General features: G+C 32.8%; 1 protein-coding gene across 1 annotated transcript in view; it reads left to right on the top strand.

Annotated features, from left to right (window-relative positions):
• The window catches only part of LOC110992790, an 82,776-nt gene that overhangs the window by 46,705 nt on the left and 15,016 nt on the right, over window positions 1-21,055 (top strand). Inside the window, exon 2 of the mRNA XM_045631435.1 lies at window positions 17,261-17,384. Within this exon, the coding sequence (XP_045487391.1) occupies window positions 17,261-17,384 (124 nt within the window). The remainder of the gene's footprint in view (window positions 1-17,260; window positions 17,385-21,055) is intronic.

Here is a 21,055-nt window from a genome sequence, read left to right as displayed (position 1 = left end):
TTTGCGCGTCAGGGAAACTTAGAGTAATTTATTTACGATGCGCGCGCACACTGTCCCAAAAAACCGCCTCCCTGAACTTTGCTATATGTCAACATAGTTTTTTGTGTCAACATATTTAAATATACTTTAGTTAACTAGATAATGCGTTACACAACTTTACCTCTTTTCTAATGTTAGTGTAGAATACAATTTAAAAAAAAAAATTATACTCATTAAGAAGTATAACTTCTAAGTTCTCGCGTGTACATTAAAGTACACACATTTTTTTTTCAATATGCAAGTATCAATCTTCAGTGTTGCTTGAATAATGTATGCATAAAACATTAGATTAACTTTATATTACTGTATTGTTAATTCAATGAACGAATCAAAAATTTGTAATGTTAATTAAATTAAATTACTTTATGTTTTGCCTGTATCGATATGAACCAGCTATAACTCGCATGAAACTGCGTGGCTAAGACATAAATGGCGCCATCTTGTAATCTGATCGTATAATTCGTAGACAATATCATTACCATGCCAGATTCAGTACAATTTATTGTAATAGGTAAGAATATATGTCTCTAGGTTATGGTTCTTAATAATTTAGTTGTGATTATTGTAACAATTGTTAAGTATGCGATTTTCAAAACAGTGATCGTGCCTTCGAATCCTGGCTAAATAGCATCACTAATTGCTTGCACACTAATTACACGTTGAAAGAAAATTTTATGAAGTAAAAGACATGACGACATTGCAAAAAATCAAGTAGTATACCACAAAGGACAGTTCAGAGTCGATACACAATTCATATTACAATAATAAGTTCTGAGTACATACCTACTTGTGACGTATCCGTAACAAGAAGAAAAGCACACAATTGTCTCGAACAAAGAGAAGTTAGACTGAGACTGATATACCTACTCTCACAATAGTTCCAAAAACATGTAAAACACACTCTATAAAATTATAAATTGAGCACGTAACTAAAAAAAATATGTAATATCAAAAAGGTATATATAAAAATAAAAATGCATCTAATATAACCCGAGTAAAACTCAACAATAACTACTAAAATGAGACGATCGGCGGAAGAATTTTTATTTGGATTATCCTCATCAAATCTTATTAAACTAAAATTATGTATATCAGAAAAGTCAGACTGACAAGTATTAATTAATCATGAATGCTATAATCTAGGATCAAAACCTATACAACGGTCATATTTATTATATTTATTAGTTTCTCGGTTATTTTTGCACAAACTTTATCTTTAATCTCAGAGCGATATCGTTGTACAAACACTTGTGCTTTTCGACGTCTAAAATAACACATAAAGTACCGCATTGAGAGAATTTATATTTTAATAAATATAAAGGTACAATATTAATACGTCTTTGCAATATGTTATATAATTTTTTTTTAATAACTTTATAATACGAACAGAACACATAAGTCGCCATCTGTATCATTATATATTTGTGTAAAGAAAAAGTCAACGTTTGCCTTCAGAAATTTATTTAATTGCCGAGATTAAATCTCTTTTATCTGTTTAAAGTACCTCTAGTAATGTTATAACCATTACATTGGACGTATGGTAATAAAATCGTAACAACTCAATACATCGAGGTTAAACAAATTAAACGAATATCTGAGCAGTAAGTAAAGGGCATCATCGATCAAAGTCTATTCCGTACATTATCCTCAGCCGAGAGCCGAGAATTTTCCCTACTTGTAATATTTAATCCCAGCTGAGTAGATTGCATCATAATAGCCTGCGAATGATAAAGCTCCCGCTCCCAGGTAACATTATGATCGATGTTTGATAGCCCCTTACTTTGTTGAGTACATGTGACTTGTTTTGTAAAGTTCTTTTAGTATTTTGTTACGATTGTTGTATGTAAAGAGTGTACCAATTCTTAAAAGGCCGGCAACGCACTCTCTGGCATTGAGAGTGTCCATGGGCGGCGGTATCACTTAACATCAGGTGAGCCTCCTGCCCGTTTGCCCCCTGTTCTATAAAAAAAAATGTCGGGAGAACGTCCGAGTATTTATAGCCGCGACTTATAAATCAACAGCTTCAAATTGGCCATCGAAAAAACTATAAATTAAATTAAGCATTTATTTTCACGTGGATTTCTCCCGCGCCTGTCTAGTTTTTGTAGAATATTGTTTTTACGTTTGTCGAAACCATCATGGTTATTAAATGTGCTTACATACACTTTATATTTTATAAAAAAATTAAACTAATGTAGTTAAATTGAAACCTAAAAATTGTTGCTTAGGAACATCTGTTAGTGTTTCAAGTGCTACAGTAGTCTAAGATAATAATATATAGACAAGAATTATTATTGAGTTCCAAATTCTCGCAGGAAAGGCAAAATAAATACTAAACACCGAAATTGTTTAGTTCCACTTTACAACAGTAGATGGCGCTTCAGTGACTGGTAATTACACACAAGTGTACTAACCCATACTGGTCGTAACATCTGGCTAACAAGAAGATTCTCTTTAAAAACCCTCATCCCATGTAGAAACTCCAATGTTATACTGTACCAATGACTATAGTTTGAACAAATATATATATTTTTTTTGTAATGAGAAATAAAGTTTTTTAAACATTAGTTTGTAATCTGTTTCAAAGATAGTAACAAACTAACCAAGCAGTAAACGGCAAAAAGCTGTGTTGTAAATATACTTTTCTTACAAGGTTGAAAATTCAATAAAGGCTTAATATAAAGAACATAAAGGAAACGCACAAAGAACAGGCTCATTTACATGTAAAAATGTCACATCTATAAACAACCTAAACAAAACGTATAAGACCTTAACTTATTCCGGTGTCTATAAAGAAAAACTTTATTAGAGGTTAAGAAAATCTTAGTTGTCAAGGATCAACAAAACAAAGTATAGGGGAGTTGTGTTTCCACGCGATCGCTCGCCAATAAGTAGGCGGGCCGCAAAGTTCGCTTTTCCACGAGAAAACAGTTTTCCGATAATTCAAATATAACAGACATTAAAATGCCAGTATGAAGGATTTGTTTGGGTTGGTACGTGCCAAATATATCGAAATCACTGTGTGCCACATTCATCCAAATATTTTTCAAGTGATAATGTTAGTTTTTATTTATTACCTTTGCGAAAAAGATTTAAAAATCGATCCCTCTCCCTCCTTTATTCAAAATTCATTATTTTTGCCACAGGAAAGAAAGTCATCAAAGCGAAACATAATTTTCTCAGGAAAAATTAACGGAAGCTAATGCTATTATTACTTTTAGTATATTACATAAACATGTATATACATATTTCTTATGTAATGTACTAAAAGTAATACTTACTTTGTCTTTCATATATATAAATGAAAGCTATTTGTTTCCTTTTTGACAATTTAAACATTGTTTCAATTTAGTGTAAAAAGTAAAGAAAATGAATAGATAATATATATGCTATATAACAATAATTTATCTATTCATTTTTTTAATTAATTAGACTGAAGAGCAAAAGCGTTTTACGATTGTTTCACTGTTTAAACATAATTAATTTAATGATGTAAATGAACGACAAGTAACCGCACATGACGACGACACATTTTGACGAATGTCTACAACGTAATAATGTATTACGACTCTATCCGCGGAAATATATGTTTTATTATGCGATGGAAAGAGACTGGACGGTATGAGTTTGATTCCATGGAAGATGGGCCGGGTGATGGTATGCGATGCAACCTGTTCAGAGTCTGAACTGAACACACACTGGCCACTCGCCATCTTTATGGAACCAACAACAGAGCTGGTGCGGCTAAAGACTGCAAATACAGGGGTCAAGGCTCCGAATATGAATTTGTCCCATTCGGTGTCGAGACCCTTGGTCCGTCCGGTCCTAGCGCTTAAGGCTTTTAGGGAAGTATGAAAAACGTTAGTCGACATCACTGGAGACCGCAGAGCTGGCAACTACGGACAAATAATTAGTCTAGCTATTCAAAGGGGGAACGCTGCCAGTATCTTCGGAACCTTGCCTATTTGTTTTTAAACTGCCTCATTAACTTCTATGATTATTTGGTAGAATTACAATACAAACTAAAACTATCTTTATTATTTTTGTTATCAATTTCAGGAAAGTAAATTTAGGTGATCGGACATCGCTGATATTGTGAACAAAATATTTTCCGTAAAATTAAGATATCCTTGTGTTTTTTTATCATAAAATGTTGGGAAAAAATCCTCAAAACAGTTACAGTGGTACATCCAAGGAAGTCAAAATGGACGTCAAAGTCAAAACATTAAAACTGTCGTAATTTTGTTTCTGATTTTCAGAACTCTATATGTATGCTGTAAACACTATCAGATAAATCACAATTGATTTACCGATCTTTCATTTAGCCGTTTTCTTAAAAGAAGTTAAATTGATAGAAAATTATTGGTCTGGTGATGGTGGTCTAAAAACGATGTGGTGGTAGTGAAAGTTGTAGCGGTGATTTTGGTTTAGACTCCGAAGATTCTTTCTATAACCCTTAGTTAGCTTAGTTAATTGATTTTTCTGGTTCGCTGTCACTGACAGTATAAGGTTATATGATGCAGTGTTGATCTAATGTTATACATCTGGTATCTCTAACGGACGTCGAGAGATCTGACTCCTGCGTCAAAGTAAGAGTTGTATCGTGTAAGCAACAAATAACTAGTGTAGATAAACTTGCAGGCAAAATACCTAAATCAGTCGACAGATAATTATTTACACACAATGTCATATTTGATAGTATGGATTAATCCATTTACGATTGTTAGCGATCAGCCTGTCATTATTTCACTATTGAAATTCATTCACTGCATAATATTAATGCTTCCATTTAATGTTTTGTGTGGTAAGATAGCACAAAGAGAGGATTATATTAATCTATATTCATACTTTCAACTGGCATCGAGCGATTGAATTTTTGAACAATTTAAAGTTCCATTGACATTATTAAGGTTCACTTTGCAATGGGCTATAACTAATATTGCATTCTTTTCATTCTAAATTCAAATTATTTATTTATATTAAGTCCCACTTTACAAAACAGAGTTGCAGTTATAGTCAGCCACTTGGAGAAGGGATTTGCCAAATAAAAATATTAGTATATAGACAAATGTATTGTTGTTGAAAAAGAAATAACGATCAGTAAAAGATCGTTTTATTATTATATGTGCTTCCACCAGTGTATATACTTACCTATATACAAGATATAAAGTCTTTACGAAACGACTTAAGCAAGCTTCTGTTCGACTTCTGGTGACTATGACTAATCATGATTCACTATAAACATTTAAATGTCTATTATGTTAAGGTAGGATCCCATATTACATTTGTAGAATCTTTAAAACTCTTTTGCATAAACATTTCTTAACCATATTCTATCCTGATCAATTGTGACTTGTATAATTCTTGTATTCCCTTTTCTTTTGTATGGAATCGCCATTCATGAATCCGTGAGATTAGCTTTTGAGTTCTGAGTTTGTTATATCAATGTTTTGTATTACATTAGCTTGGTTCTATAATTGTCTTTTAACATTTGGTGATGCACTTCTTGCACTTTAATCAACATATTTCCTTTTTTAGGTTTTCCCTTAGTAGGGTTGCCTGGAAGAGATCGCTTGTTGTGAAAGGCCACCCACATGCCTTATCATTTTTTTGTTATGTTATTTGTGTCTTTTAATACAACGAAGTGTGAATAAATAACAATAAATGAAATTACTAAAACTTTTCATTTTTTCGCTTTAAATTAAGCAATCTCATAAACGTAACAATTTACTTTTCTCATGTCTTTAATTTTCCAAGAATTGACAAATATTTGTGCTTATCTCAAATTAATCCGCGTGTTTTTCAACAGAGTTTAATCGAAAAAGTTTAAAGAATATTTTTGTCCGCATTCCAAATACGATCCTCATTTGAATAATACCTCTTACGTAATCCAATGTCCTAGCGATGAAAATAGTTGAAAACCCACTATGAATTTGTTCGACCGATATGCGATCTGGCAACATGACAGGCACTACTAATATGATTGATGTATTTTTCAAATTTCATATACCCTTATCGCTTTGCCCTACATGTCAACGGTATTGTCAAGAAAAATTTTACATCTTACGTCATTATAATTAAACTGACCATAGTAGTGTTTGTCAACTAGACTTTTGGGCCAATTGTATAAAATTTTGATTGAAAATATAAGTGTCCATTACTGTGGTTACTAAGGCGTTTTCAATGCAGGAACTTTAAAGGCTTCATTAATAATAATAATAAGTTATATTCCTTAACTCTGTGACCTATCTTTAATAATATATTTTCACTACGATATGTCTCGGAGTTGGATGTGCCTCTTTGCAAAAGCCTCCTTTAACCTTTTCCACTGTTCTCTATCATTTACTACTCTTCTCCAGCCGTAGCTTGCTGTTAATATGAGTTCATCCTCTCATCTTTTGATTTGTCTGCCGCTTCATCATTTTCCGTCTCTAAGGTGTCAATGCTTTATTAATGTCATATCAAGTGTTTAAATGTAATTGCTGTGTGACGGATCTCTGATCCCCCGTAAGCCTAAGTGGGTGGTCTTTGGAGGATATTGACTAGTCAATGTCCAAATTATATAAATTATAATCATAACGTCGCAAACGCTATTATTATTATTATTAGGATATGGAATGTTCAGTCAGCGAGGTCCAAAGTACTGTCACTTAATAAAAGGTGTCCCTAGAGGAGTGAAACAAACAGCTCAATAAGATGAGGCATTATCTTCGCTGAATAAAAAAAGTCGTAAAATGTGGGTGGAGTCACATTAAATAAATTGCAGGCGAGCCTATTGCGACATCTGCGGGTCGCAAGTAGTATGAGAGCTGAAAATTTAAAGCCTTCTTAAAACATGTTGTTAGCGTTTAAAAATTTCGATTTTTTTTAAACCTTTATGGTTCTAAAAAAACAAAACAGTGGTAAAAGGTTCATTAATTACTTGGCACCACTATTTAAAAAAAAAATCTGCGGCGCTACAAACATTTTTTTTGGTCTGGGCCCGGTTTTCTATATCTGTTTCATGATGATCTGTCAATCTAATAAGCAAGTAGATGAATGGCCTCCTGTGCCTGACACATGCCGTAATTTTTTTTGGTTTAAGGCAAGCCGCTTTCCTCACGATGTGTTCCTTTACCGTTTGAGCGAAGGTTTGATGCGCACTTATAAAAGAAGTCAATTGTCAACAGCCAGAGATCTGATCTACCAATTGAAAAAAACTTACCATTTGACTCCCAAGTGTAAATTTTCCTGTGAAAAGTTTCATGTGAAGATTAAATACTTGCTGCATTTAATTTACAGTGATAACGAGGCACTTACAGTTGCCTTTTGTACAAAAATCTGGCTTTCTATGTATTTTTTATTTTATTTTATTTATTTATTTTGTTTTTTGTATTGTTAAATAATAATTTTGATCGTTTGTTGGATACACGTATGTGTATTTGGATACGTCTACTGTTACACAATTTAAACACGTACGGGAAAGGAAGTTTTAGGAGTATCATCAGTAATCTTTATCCCTGATTTATATTTATTTAGGTGCAATGAAACTATTTTGATTTAAAAAAAATTAACTTATTTAATAGAAACCTGATATCAAAACATATATTCTTCTGTATGCCGTGAAGCCCTTATAAACTAAATACCAACAAAATAATTCCATCTTTGAGAGATTTCACTAGAGGTACTCAATGAAGTTTGATTTATAAATAAGTTAATTTTTGTTCAGTGTTGTACACTATATAAAAATCAACATCAGAAACATAAACATAAACCGGCTCTTAGTCCAAAACCACGCTGCTAACTGCGGACGTTACGTCCTACTTAGCACGCTCTTTGATTTTAACTTCATACTTTTTTTAATTAAAAGCTTCTTTAAATTTCGTAAGTGCTCATTTAGTCTCGCCCGAGGACATCATAAGAATTTATTTAATCATAACGCGTCACCAACTCTTCACGTTTCAGGCTTTTTGAAAATAAAAATTATCTTAGAATAATTTACCTTTATTAAATTGTTAAATTTGTATTTTTTTATTTTGTTTTCATGTACTATTAAAAAAAATATATATGTTTAAAAATGTCCATATGCGCTATATTTCGTTACATAATAGTTAAATAAATGTATTGGAAATACTGCAATACTTTTATAATTATTCAATCAAAAATATTTGTTGAAATATCTGGTTAAGCGTATTACGATTCCATGTTAACTAAGGTTATGGAAAAATTGCTTAGCCCTACCTAAAAGGATCTTTCTTAGCAGAAAACGAACATACCTGAGTCTTTGTAGGTATATCCAGGCAATTTGGGAAACAAGTTTGTTAGGGCTGTCACTGACTTTAGATTGAGAGATTTGCCCGTATTAGACTCTTGCAAAGTCCGGCACGTTGTTTTTAAGCCAGGTTTGGGTAGTTCATGCCTTGTGAGCGGGTGCAGAATCCTGCTAAAAAGTCCCTGGTATATATATATATATGTCCCTGGTGTCCATCGTGTTACCTGTATTAATAAATGATTTTTGACTTTGACTTTTGTATTTAGTTCACTCAATATCCGTAGCGCTAATGACGTAACCTTGGAATCCCGTCTGGCTGGACCCCAGGTCTGATTACTACTGAAACGCCAGTGCAAGTTGTTACATTAAATGCGACCATACGAGTCGATATAAAAAAATTTTTTTGTAATTTTCACTTATAATAATATAAAAATATTGAAGAACCTCTCACTGTTATAATGAACAAGTTTCCTCTTCACCGGTTGAAAGATAAAATATTCAGGTCAAATTAAGCAATCTTGAATTGAAATCAAATTTAAATCATTTTAATAACAGGCTATAATCAATTATTGAACCATCCGTTTATCAGCAAACTGCATGCCGTATATAACATAAATAAAAAGGCAGACTACTTTTATTATTACATCTAAAGTATTGTCTAAAGTTTTACATAGCTCTATTATTTATATTAGATCATTTTACTTGTAACCCAACACGAAAAACAGGTTTCAATTCATACACCACATACACACATACAGTAATAGACTATTTAAAGCATTAAAAGATTAATTTCAAGCAATATCATAAAGTTGGTGATGGTAATGACAGCGATAAACGCTATCATTAAACATAATTACGGGGTGACTCAAACAAGATGAGTCAAACTCTCATCCCTTAACTTATAAAAGTTATAAAACTCATTTGGTGTACGTCAAACACGTTGAGCAAATCGTCTCTTTATTGTCTAGCAAATTGATTAAAAATACTAAAAATAGTGCCGTTGTTACATAGTTTCGGATGGTTTTTTAGGCTTAGCAGATTTGTGAAAGAAGTGGGACAGTGGAAAAATCGCAATGAATTCGCGGTCTGTTTCAACATTTTTTTAAAAGACTTAAAAAGCAGACGCAAATATATGCCCGTTCTCTATTATATATTAGTAGGTTACGTCTCTAGTAGGTCGTCTAAGCAGGTAGTCACCTGAGATAGTTACAGTTCACAAGAAATAGAAGCAGTGTTAAAGACGTTACGCGTTATACCACAGATGTATAATCCACATAAATATTATATCCTCTTTTGTTACAAAACTAAAGTTCTCTAACTTCGACTATAGCGAATATTTTTTACTAAGACTGGCCATTCATACATACACATGTAGTCGAACATGCCAGTCCACTGGATCATAAGGCTTATTATAACAACTGTATAATACAAAAACACAATGTAATTAATTACTGACATATTACAGACAAATGATCTGTCATTGTGATATATTGACATTCCAACACACGCCCGAGGATCATGTGATTTATGTCAACAATATCTGTGACAGAAAAAATGAGGGTGATAATAGATGAGTAATTTACCGTGGCTAATATCCTGAGATATCATGAAGATTGTGTTATAATTATTGAATATTCTGTTTTTAATTGTCATTTGATATATTTCCTTACAATTATGTTTACGCTAGATATTTAAATTTATTTACTAGTCTAAAATTGTTGTAAAGACACACCTAGTTAATAAAATAAACTAAAATCGTTTATCAATTCGGTTTAAAGATTTAAATTTATATGTATTTTGATGCTTTGTTTGGTTCTTATACCTTATCGTTGCGCTCATTTATATTTTTCCCTTACATTTTTTGACTGGACGAGATCGCTCGAAAGAGATAAGCCCGCCCATTGCTTCCTAATTATTTAAATTGTTTACGTTGAAAGAAATACAGCACGTATTTCTTTCAACGTAAGTATAAGAAAATAAAAATAAAATAAATAATATGTAGGTTACAGAAAAAGATTTATATAAACGTAGATCTAATGTATCTTCTTCAAGTCTTTCTGCTATTCCCTGTATTTTGTATTTTAATTAGGACATATTGACAATGTTTTACGTTTACTTTCATTGTTATTGTCAAGACTGACATGGATTATACTTAGTAAAAAATTGATTAACAAATATTGTATTAAACAATATCCGTTAAGAAAATTAGGCCTTTATTAAAACCTATTAATATATTATGTTTTCATTAAATAATTTTTTGTTGTTAAATAAGCATTCCCAGAAATTGTGAACATTTGTAGGCTTTAAGACTTGCGAATTTAATATATTTTTCCATATGAAATATTATATATTTTTGCTTACAAGAAATAATATGTATCTAAATCGTAGATATTTGTCAACGCCAACTACACAACTAACATTTTTTTAAGTAGGACCTTCTAAGCCAGTTCTACGCCTTTAAATATTTGAATTAAGGTCCTATAACCCCTAGGTTGCGCAGAGGGCGTCCACAGTGAGTCTCCATCGCGTTCGGTCTTGAGCCTCGTATTTCACCTCGCTCCATCTCTAACCGGCTCCCTTTGCCTCGTCTGCTACGGCGCCAGGTTTGCTTGGGACAGCCACGCTTTTGCTTTGTGACTTCCAATTAAGTGCCTGCTTAGGATGATTGGGAACTTCGAAGGGAAGTTGAACCTATCCAATTCCACTTGTGTCTCTTGATCTGCTGACTGATCGGGGTTTCTCGGTAGCGCTCCCAAAGTTGCTTGTTAGAGATATTTAAGCCACCGAGGTCATATTTTTTTTTGTGTTGTTATTATGTATTATGTATAGATTTAGATACATTGATAAATAAACGAGATTCTATTAAAACTAATTATAAGTAAAATCTAGTGGCGCAAGCCTAATCCTAACGTGACCGCAGATTGCGTCCGATTCCATTTTTTTTAATTAATACTAAGTGATCAGACTGCTGTGCCTGATAATGCAATGAAATTTTAGGCTTTAATACAGGTCGATTTCCTTCCTATGTTTGCGTCCAAAGAGCATGTTAATAAAGAATATAGATAGGAAAATGCATTTCTATGGCGGTAGAGAAGGCTCAACTTTGTGGCAGTACGCATTTCACGAGGCACTACTGTTATCAATTATAACTAAAAGTTTAACCCGAAATGTCAAGTTGTAATCATAGGAATGTGCCTTCATTTCAAAAACGGTCATTATTTGTATTCCACCCTCAGCTTTCTCGGTCCGTGATTCATAAATAATGAAGTGTTACCCTTATTTCAATACTTTATCTTTCTTTTGAGATAAAATCTATCCAAATGTAACGAAACAATCAAATATTTTTTTAGATGAGAATGGTTATTTATTTTCAAGTTTTATTTTAAATGTAAATTTTAATGTAGCTTGTATAACACACGCAAAACAGTAATCACACGGTTTGGTTTTTTAGTTAAAACCTGAAAAAGTTTTGAAATAAATAGTATTTTATTACAAAATCTTTAACTAAAGATTTGAGAATACTGAATGAGATTTAGTATTGGTATTATTGAGTCTAATTATGACAGATAAATACCTTAAATGAACATAGATTTAAAGAGAACATGCTTGTTTTCTTAAGATGTTTTTCTTTATCATGCATATATTGCTTACATAATCCCAGGTTTTCCTACGAACGCACAACCTAAGGGAGAATGGTACCCTAAATGATTGGTCTGGACTCTTTTTGAGATGGCACTGCAAACACACCGTTCTTCTTGATAAAACTAAGATTAATTCGCTTAAATTTAAATCCACTTAGGTCCACTTAGGTCCACTTAGGTCGTTATAAACATAGCAAAACAAACTTATGTAAAAGCACATCAAATATGATCCCTTTGAAAGCATTCAGTCGTTTTTACTTCAAACAATAAACAGTCGTATTTGCTGAGCGCCCCTTTCCTGACTTTTTAATACAATTGTCCTTCCCGTGCACTTGAGTGAAGGACTGAAAGTAGGTTAATGCGTATGTTAGTTCCGCGGACGCACAAGCTCGCCCGGTAATACCCGGCCAGATTAGAAACATAAAAGATAATAGCAGACTTTTCATTTAATTTCTCTTTTGCGCGTTACGGTTAATTCAAAAAAATGCTTTAGAAAAATCTTGCTTTATAAATATTTTTGCATTAAGTAATCTCTCTAAAGCAAGCTCTTGTCCCCCTAATGAAGTTGGATTTCATATATTTCTACGATACGTATTTTGCATTGATATTTTAAATATCTTCACAGATCAGTATAGGGTATAATATATGACCGTTTCCTTAAGATATTTTCACTGAAAAATGGACCACAAGACCCTAGAGTTGAAAGCACGGTTTTTGTAGAATCTATGTAAATTAGTTAAATTAAAGTTGTATTTATACACACAAAACATACTAAATTCTCTAAACTAATATTCTCGAAATTGGTAAGAAAACCTGAAATATTACATAATCTTTATATAGATAAGGGAGCGATCAAGTATTACGTCACGCAATTTTTGGAGATTCTTGACCCCCCCCCCCATGTAACATGCCGTACTGATATATTACATCTTAAAGTTGTCATTTATGTGGTGTAAAGTAACGAGAAGTCGAAAATAATTAACAATAACGCATATTTCAATCCCCGCCCCGCATCGTAACGTTTTATCCAAAAATTCGTTACGAAATACTTGAGGACAACTTTATTCATTATTAATTCAGTTTTTCATGTATTTCAGTTTTGACCAATTTTAAAGTAATAACCGAACGACCGACCGGTTCCGAACCAAATTCTCTTACGGTCCTTCAGAAAAATAGTATATCAATTGTTTAAAAGCCGACATCCGTTGCCCCTATTGACAATGTGAGTGTCCATCGGCAGCGATCATTAAACATCGGGCGACTCACCTGATTTTACACCCGGTAATATCCAACAGGTTTGCAACATAAAAGACGCTTTTTATAATACAATGTGTAATAAATTAGTATCCTCCAGTGCTTAGTTGCTCTTACCTTCCTTTGGTTTTAACACTAAACACACTAAATGAATTGTAACTATATACAATAATAATAATAATCTTTATTTATTCTCACAAAAACTTCACAAAACTTCATATATGATAAGTTACAACTATTATTATTATATAAATACCCTAACTTAATTGAAACACCAAAGCCCGCTCAATTCCAAGCAAATACACACATCTATCTGCATATTTCGTATTGATACTTATTAACCCAATTTCGCTCTACATATCAACTAAAGCCCTGAGTCATATTTCCGTTTCACTGACGAAAAATGTAGTCCGCAAGCCCAGTGCCAACGCTGTAAGCCATCAAACGACTGTGATACATTCCCTGCAATAAAGCATGTCTCGGCCTTGCAAACTGTATAAAATCAAAATGTACATTTACTAACGTATGCAGCCAAAACGAGCACTTTGAAACTAGATACTGAATAATTCAGAATATTCCTTTGAAATGTTTTATTTGACGATCGGAAACTGTACGTTCAGAGACTTTCAAGTTTTTCTTTGAAATTTTGACGTTTTTTAACAAGTTTTACGTTCATGAATCGGAATTTTAGTTGTAATATTTAAATGAGTTTGAACACGCAACTCAGATATCAGAGTTCGAATTTAGTAGGAAACCATATGATTTACTAAAACAAAGCATTAGAGTTTTAATCTCTACTTCTCTACTTACTCTGATGATGACCTCAACTATTACCAAAGTATACCTGTTTACTTTGAGATACACTGTATAGAGTTCAAAAGTCGAAGTTGACGTTAGAGACCAGTTAGGACACAACTCAAGGGAAAGTTCTAAAAACTAAGCTCTTTTGCTATCAACTGAAAGGATACTAAATGCTGTATTTACTATTGCAATCAGAATATAAGGAATATATTTAATTATTATTAATATATTAAAAAATAATGGTAATCACACAATTTTTGCAACATTATTTTTTATGAAAGCTTCATGCTAAAAGCAAAAAAAAGTGACAGGTTGAAGATTTTAGATATTATAATTTATTGAAGTTATACTTCTTTTGCCGCGATGGAGAAAAATGATGAGAGTGAATTTTAACGATGCGCGCGCACACCAACACCTAAATTCGACATCGTAAAGTTAGGTCTAGGTGGCATGGAAATCGATAACTATGTTCAAGTTGTATATTCTAGCATTTTTATATTTAGAACACGTGTTTCGTAACAGTACAATTAAACAGTGTGAACAAATAAATATTATTTTGGTGTTTTTAAATCAATTTTATATGCGACGGTGATAGTATTTACTAATAATTTATTTATTTAAATAAAATATTTTTGATTAATTTTAATACTTTACGTTAATCACTTCTGCATTTTATTTTTTTTCCTTAGACCAAAAGTAGGTACACACACTCTTTTTTAAAAATGCGCTTATATTTAAATGGTATTATAACAACAAAATAACGCTATTTTGACGCAGTTAATAATTTATACTATATTCAGGAGTGTTGGCCTAGGGGCTACGCATTAACGGAGTTTTTGTCTAAGTGCGCAGTGAACATTCGCTCGGACGGTAAAGGAAAATATCGTAAATAAACCGGCTTGCTATAAACCCAAAAAAGTGGCGTGTGTCAGGCACAGGACGCTGATCACCTACTTGCCTATTAGATTGAAAAATAATAAATGAAACAGATCCAGAAATCTGAGGCCAAGACATAAAAAGGTTGTAGCGCCACTGACATTATGTTTTTATACTATATTGAATTTTGTTCCGGTGTCTTTCTTAATAACGCGTCAAAATCAATATATATTTATTACTATCTTTCTATTTGATTGCAAAAAAGATTGAGTATAATGCAATTAATTTTTTATTATATATCTTCTGCTTCAACTTCCTGTGGTCGTAATTTAATCTTCACGGTCGATTAGGCACAGAAAGCAATTATAGTCGAAACGGTAATTCATATTGTGTACAATACATTAAACAGGAGATCAAATCACACGATGGTCATAAATTTGCTCCAGTTTCGGTCGCTAGATCCTCGGGGATTCCAGTACCGTTTGTCTTGCCCACATGAGATTGGCTGACTTGTAATTTCCTACAAGATTGTTCATTTTATTCGAATCCCTTTTTTGTAATTGTTGCTTCGGTTTATATAATTTGTGCTGCTACAAATTATAGTAAAATATAGATAGCAGAACTATCTAGATCAGTTATTCCCACCGCGGGCCAGCGCCCCATAGGGGGGCAATTTGATTGTTTTTATTGGTTTTGAATTGGATTGATTGATATGGGGCTATTCAAAAAGTTATTGAAATTATTTGGAGTTTCATTTTCAGTTTTTCATTATGTTTTAATTTAAAAATTCCTAGTTATTCCTGCCTAAAGTTCAGTGAATAAATGTTTTTAATTTATCAATTATGTATGACTATTACTTAGAAAGGTACACGGCACAAACAAGTAGGGAAATACTGATCTAGATATTAGGTTATATCAACATATTATAATCGCAAATTATGACATATTATTAAAAACTATAAATATGCCCACTTGCGTTGCTGATGCATCAACACAACCTTTTAAAAGAGACTTTGTTTCAATGCTAGATACAACAGTTTGACAGAATTAAACAAACTATGACATGAAAAATCAATAAAGCACCACAAAGTATACCTAAGTTTTGCGAGGGTTCTCAATTTTATTTGTACCGTAACTACTACTACCTTTGCACATGGAAGGGTAAAGAAAATATTTTTTCTTATGATAGGGTTTAAACACGTGAACTCGCAAACACGCAAACACAAACACTCGCATTATAAAGTAAATTTTAATTTTCGTTGAGATTAAAAAAAACGATAAACCTACACTTACTAAACGGCTCCAGTTAACTATTCTCGCCAAATTTAATCATTATATACTACATAGTGTACAATTACTTATCTCGAATACACAATGAAGGAGTCAAAGCTATATACCATCGGGGCTCTTAATTTAATTGATGTATTAGATTTAGTACAGCGATATGAAGGTACTAGAGTAATTGAGGTATCGTATTACCAAATATTATAATTTGGATCGTAATATTATATAGTTCTAATTAAGTTTGACGAGAGCTCCTCAAATTGAAATTATTAGACTATACGTGTAATTGGTAGATAAATTGGAGATATTTAGTTCCTTAAACAATGTACTTTGTCAATCATCTGTCTTCTTGTCTTCTTTGTGGAAATGGGAAAAATGAAATTTTCACAACGATTCAAATTTTATTATAGTTTTTTTAAAGCAACGAGTATTAGGTAAGCGTTCATAAGAAGTTAAACGTAAGTAAATTAAGACGTGTGTATTCAATAAGAGAGTGACAATTAAAAGATTTGAGTGATTTTGCGTTTAAGTTAAACGTAGTATTAAAATACTTGTTGAAAACCAATATCTTGTATATATACCTGAACTTTAAATAAATATTGTAGTTCCAAGAATGCTTCAATTGCACAAATTGTACCTTTTTTAACAAAAGTATATATTAGGAGCCAACATAATTAATGAAAAATATCTTGTTAATGTTAAACATAGCATTCATAATATGAATGAATAAGCTGTTGATTGGCTTGCTTTATTTAAAAATGGAACGCTAAATAGTTATTGAGGTCAAAGTAACGTAATATGAATTAAAATATAGTATGTACCTACATGTTTTATCAAACTATCGTTTATATAAAATAAACCTCTCGTTAAATCGTATCTTTAAGTGTTTCGACGTGCAAACCCCTTCAACGTCAATAAACATAATAAAAATCATTAAATTAATTGTATTATTTACTAAATTCAAGTTCTTTAGCCGTTACCGACAAAAAGCGAATTAAGTAAAATTGCTTTTTGTCCGTAAATGTTTTTTCTAAAAGGATAGCACTTGAGTAAGAAAGTAATATTAAGTAACAATGCGGTTTATATTATGTAATTGTACTTTTTTGTGTTACAGTAAAGAACCGGGGAGGAATGTGGGGGGGCGGCGCGCAATGCGTCCACGCTTCGCTTCCTCGCGGTGCTCACACGCGCCCTGCGCCCACGCTCAGTGGCTCTATAGCCAATCGCCGCCCGCCCAGGTATGTGTAGTCACATTTGTAATTTAAAAGGTGTCTTTTCGAGTTTTTGAAGTTAGCAGTACAAAAAAAAGCATGTCTTATCGATTTCGATAAATAAAGTCTCATTAGTACATCTAATTCAATTCTAATAGTTTCCTATCATTTAAATGCAAAAAACACTTTTTACTAAATTAAAAAAGAAAACAAATATGTTTCGAATAGCTCTAGAATGTTAAGAGAATTTTTTTAATACTATTGCTTTAGACTCTTTCTGTCAAATTGGGTGCCGTAATGAAAACAGTTCATTTGTAATTATTATGTTTTAGATTTCTCGCTATTATAACGATTATTTTAACAGTCCAACTGTTAATATATCAATTTCGTTTTAAAATACCATAAACAAATATCCTCTTTATTCATCTTTTTTCTATGCACTTATACAAGGCACCATATTGGCACGATAATTAACGTTTGTTTAACGACGTCACGATGTTTGTATCAATACGATACGATCTTCGTATTTATATTATTACGTTGCTATTAACGTCGGTAGATTTGCTATTATACTTTTCCGACCTACAAAGTGTTGCAAAATCATTAATATATATTAGTATATAATTAGTATTTATATTAAAAAGTCATATATAGATTATTTATGATTTAAAAGTGTAGTGTGCGACCAACGCTGGTGATTTGTCTTCGAGCATATTACGGCCTCTCCCGTTCGGGTAGGTTTGGGGAGATCTTTGAGGAAGTGCCAATTGTCAGTCTGCTTGCATGGTCAATATCAGGAAATCTAGCATCGCCCTAATCGAATAATCAAGAGACATGTTGCTGACCTCAAAGAATGTGAGGAAAGTGACTAAAAAATATAATTATGCAAATGATTCAAAACTACAAAAAGCACACCTGTTTTCATTGTTAATTACGGGTGTGTTTCAACAATTCACACAACACAAAACTGTTCATCTACGGATTGAAACTTCACTCAACACGTGTAATTACACAAGTTTGAGAGGTTAACGAAATTGGAGGAGGGCTAGTTTGCACGAGTGTGCCTAAATACGTATCAGTTAAGCGATTTGTTGCTAAAATGTTCTCTATTTACTGAGGTTTCCATTGTACAGTATCTAGAACTGATTTATCTATTCGGAATACTTCACGACTATAGAAAATATCAAAGGGTTCTTATTTATTTATTTATCTTTTATCGCCTTATACATAAACACACATAACACAAATAAAAAACAGTTAACAAAAGATATAAAGCAAAGAGCGGCCTTATCGCTTACAAGCGATTTCGTCCAGGCAACCCTAATGAGAACCAACGAAAAAGAAACACCAGCAGAGGGCAGAGTACAAAAAAATGCAAAATAATTAACAAAAAAAACAAAAAAACTCAAACACAAAGAAAAATATAAAATAGCAATAATAATAAATAAAAATAATTATAAACAAAAATTTAAAAGTTGATAAAAAGGTTTTTATTTTATATCATAACTTTCTTATTGCTTTTAGCAATCGGTATGTATAAATTTACTTTATAAGACATTCATAATTCGTGCATAAAACTCAACACACACGTTTATAAGCAATCATAGCAATCAAATATACTGTATAAATTTTCTTAACCTACAAGGCAAGAAAAAATAATTAAAAAATGAAAACTAATTTAAAAAGTTTGGTCCCTGTGGCAACTGGCAGTGCCAGTTCTTCTTACCCGCTCTACGCCCTTGACTTGTGAACTGGTTGTAAATGTTAATTTACAATTAATTTAATTTGTTTTTCTGACGTTCATAAGTGTATATGTTTACCTATACGAATAAAGATATTTTTGAGTTTGAGTTTGAGTGTACTTTAAGCGCATTTCCTCACTGTATTACGATACTTATTCGTTGAGCGAAACACCAGGACTGGTAGTTTACCAGTCACCGGTACTATCTACCAGGTGCCAACTTAGATCTTTTTTAAAGGCACTGAACCCCACTTGGCCCAAGACTTGAAAGTTTTTTTTTAGAACAGGGGGCAAACGGGCAGGAGGCTCACCTGATTTTAAGTGATACTGCGGCCCATGGACACTCTCAATGCCAGAGTGCTCGTGAGTGCGTTGCCGGCCTTTTAAGAATTAGTACGCTCTTTTCTTAAAGGACCCTAAGTCGAATTGGTTCGGAAATACTTCAGTAGGCAGCTGGTTCCACAAAGTGGATTTTATTTTAAATTAATATTAATTTTTGTCAATTATAAGCATTCTTCTAAAACATAATAAAGTATTACAATGTCATTGATATAAATTAATAACAAAATAATTGTTCAAGTGTATCAGCATGGAAACGAACAAAAAAACTAATTTTCTGGACTCAATTTTATGTCAAATAGAAAGTTTTAAAACATGATTCTATGGGGAGTTTAAATATTTATATCTAATGAAATATTAATACACTGTCGTCAGCTTTCATATAAACCGTTATCAATCATAATTTGTTCATAATGTTTGCCGAGCGAAATTTCAGCTATGGATTTAAGATTCCATAGAAATATATTAACACTTTTACATGATTCATATGCAATTTATTTAATCATGAAATAATGTTCTGAATAATCTGATAATTAAAAAAAACTCTTATAAAAGTATATAAAAACATACAAATAGTTTTCCTACATTGTGTTCAAGCGAAAAAAGGAACATCATTTTTGTTTTTTTTTTTTTTTAGTGGAACAAAGTAGTAGAAAGTATGTATTAGTATAAATTATTGATACTCGTGTATCAAGTGAATCACTAAAGAAGTTTTTTTTTTTTTTTTTTTTTTAAATAATTTTCACTCTACTCCCCTGCCATAGTGTCCAGGGACTTTATATTTCACTGATATTATTTAACGCGTCGGGAATTACGCCCCGACTACATCGGTAATATTTTTATTAACAATATTCATGGGCGAGCCGGGGCGCAATTCCCCGCGAGACCCGCTCTTTCAGTTTTATTTGCCGCCTTTATATATGCAACTATTTTTTCACAGAACCGTTCCAGGCACGGTCTGTGCTTTATTAATATGTCCTGTAGGCCGTTACGGTCTACAGTCATCTGTATTTGTTGCTCCAGGTCGTGCCTGGACGATGCGAATATAGGGCAGTGTAGAAGCACATGTTCCACTGTTTGCTCTTCATTACTGCAGGCACATGTTGGGCTTGTCCTAATTTTAAATCTGTGCAGGTAATATGCAAAGGCTCCGTGCCCTGTTAGAATTTGCGCCATCTGGGGTGTGAAACGCTTCTCTTTTACCAATTTATACGCAGTTTTAACATTGCCTATAAATAATTTTGTAGTTCCAGCTGTTTCACCCCCCAGGTAGCGCTCATTCCATACTTCCAGAGTCCTTTGCCTTATCTGATGTTTAATATATGACAGGGGGTATGCAGCGTATTCAGGTTCTGACCTTAGTTTTCCCGACGCTTCTTTTGCTAATGTGTCCGCTCTCTCGTTCCCCGGCGTACCAACGTGCGCCTTTATCCAGAAGAGGCTTATATGAGTTCCTGTTCTCCGGCACTCTTCCAGGCTCCGGCGGATCTCGGCTACCTGGGGATCGAGAGATCGTCCACTCACAATAGCATCTAGTGCTGACTTTGAGTCACTGTATATTTTAACGTCGCGCTTGTTTTTATCTACGTGGCTAGTCGCGTTCCGTAGTGCCATCAGT

Source organism: Pieris rapae, chromosome 15, assembly GCF_905147795.1.
Source record: "Pieris rapae chromosome 15, ilPieRapa1.1, whole genome shotgun sequence".
Classification (NCBI taxonomy): domain Eukaryota; kingdom Metazoa; phylum Arthropoda; class Insecta; order Lepidoptera; family Pieridae; genus Pieris; species Pieris rapae.
The sequence above is the reverse complement of the archived record's forward strand: the minus strand, read 5'-3'. Positions and strand labels throughout refer to the sequence as shown.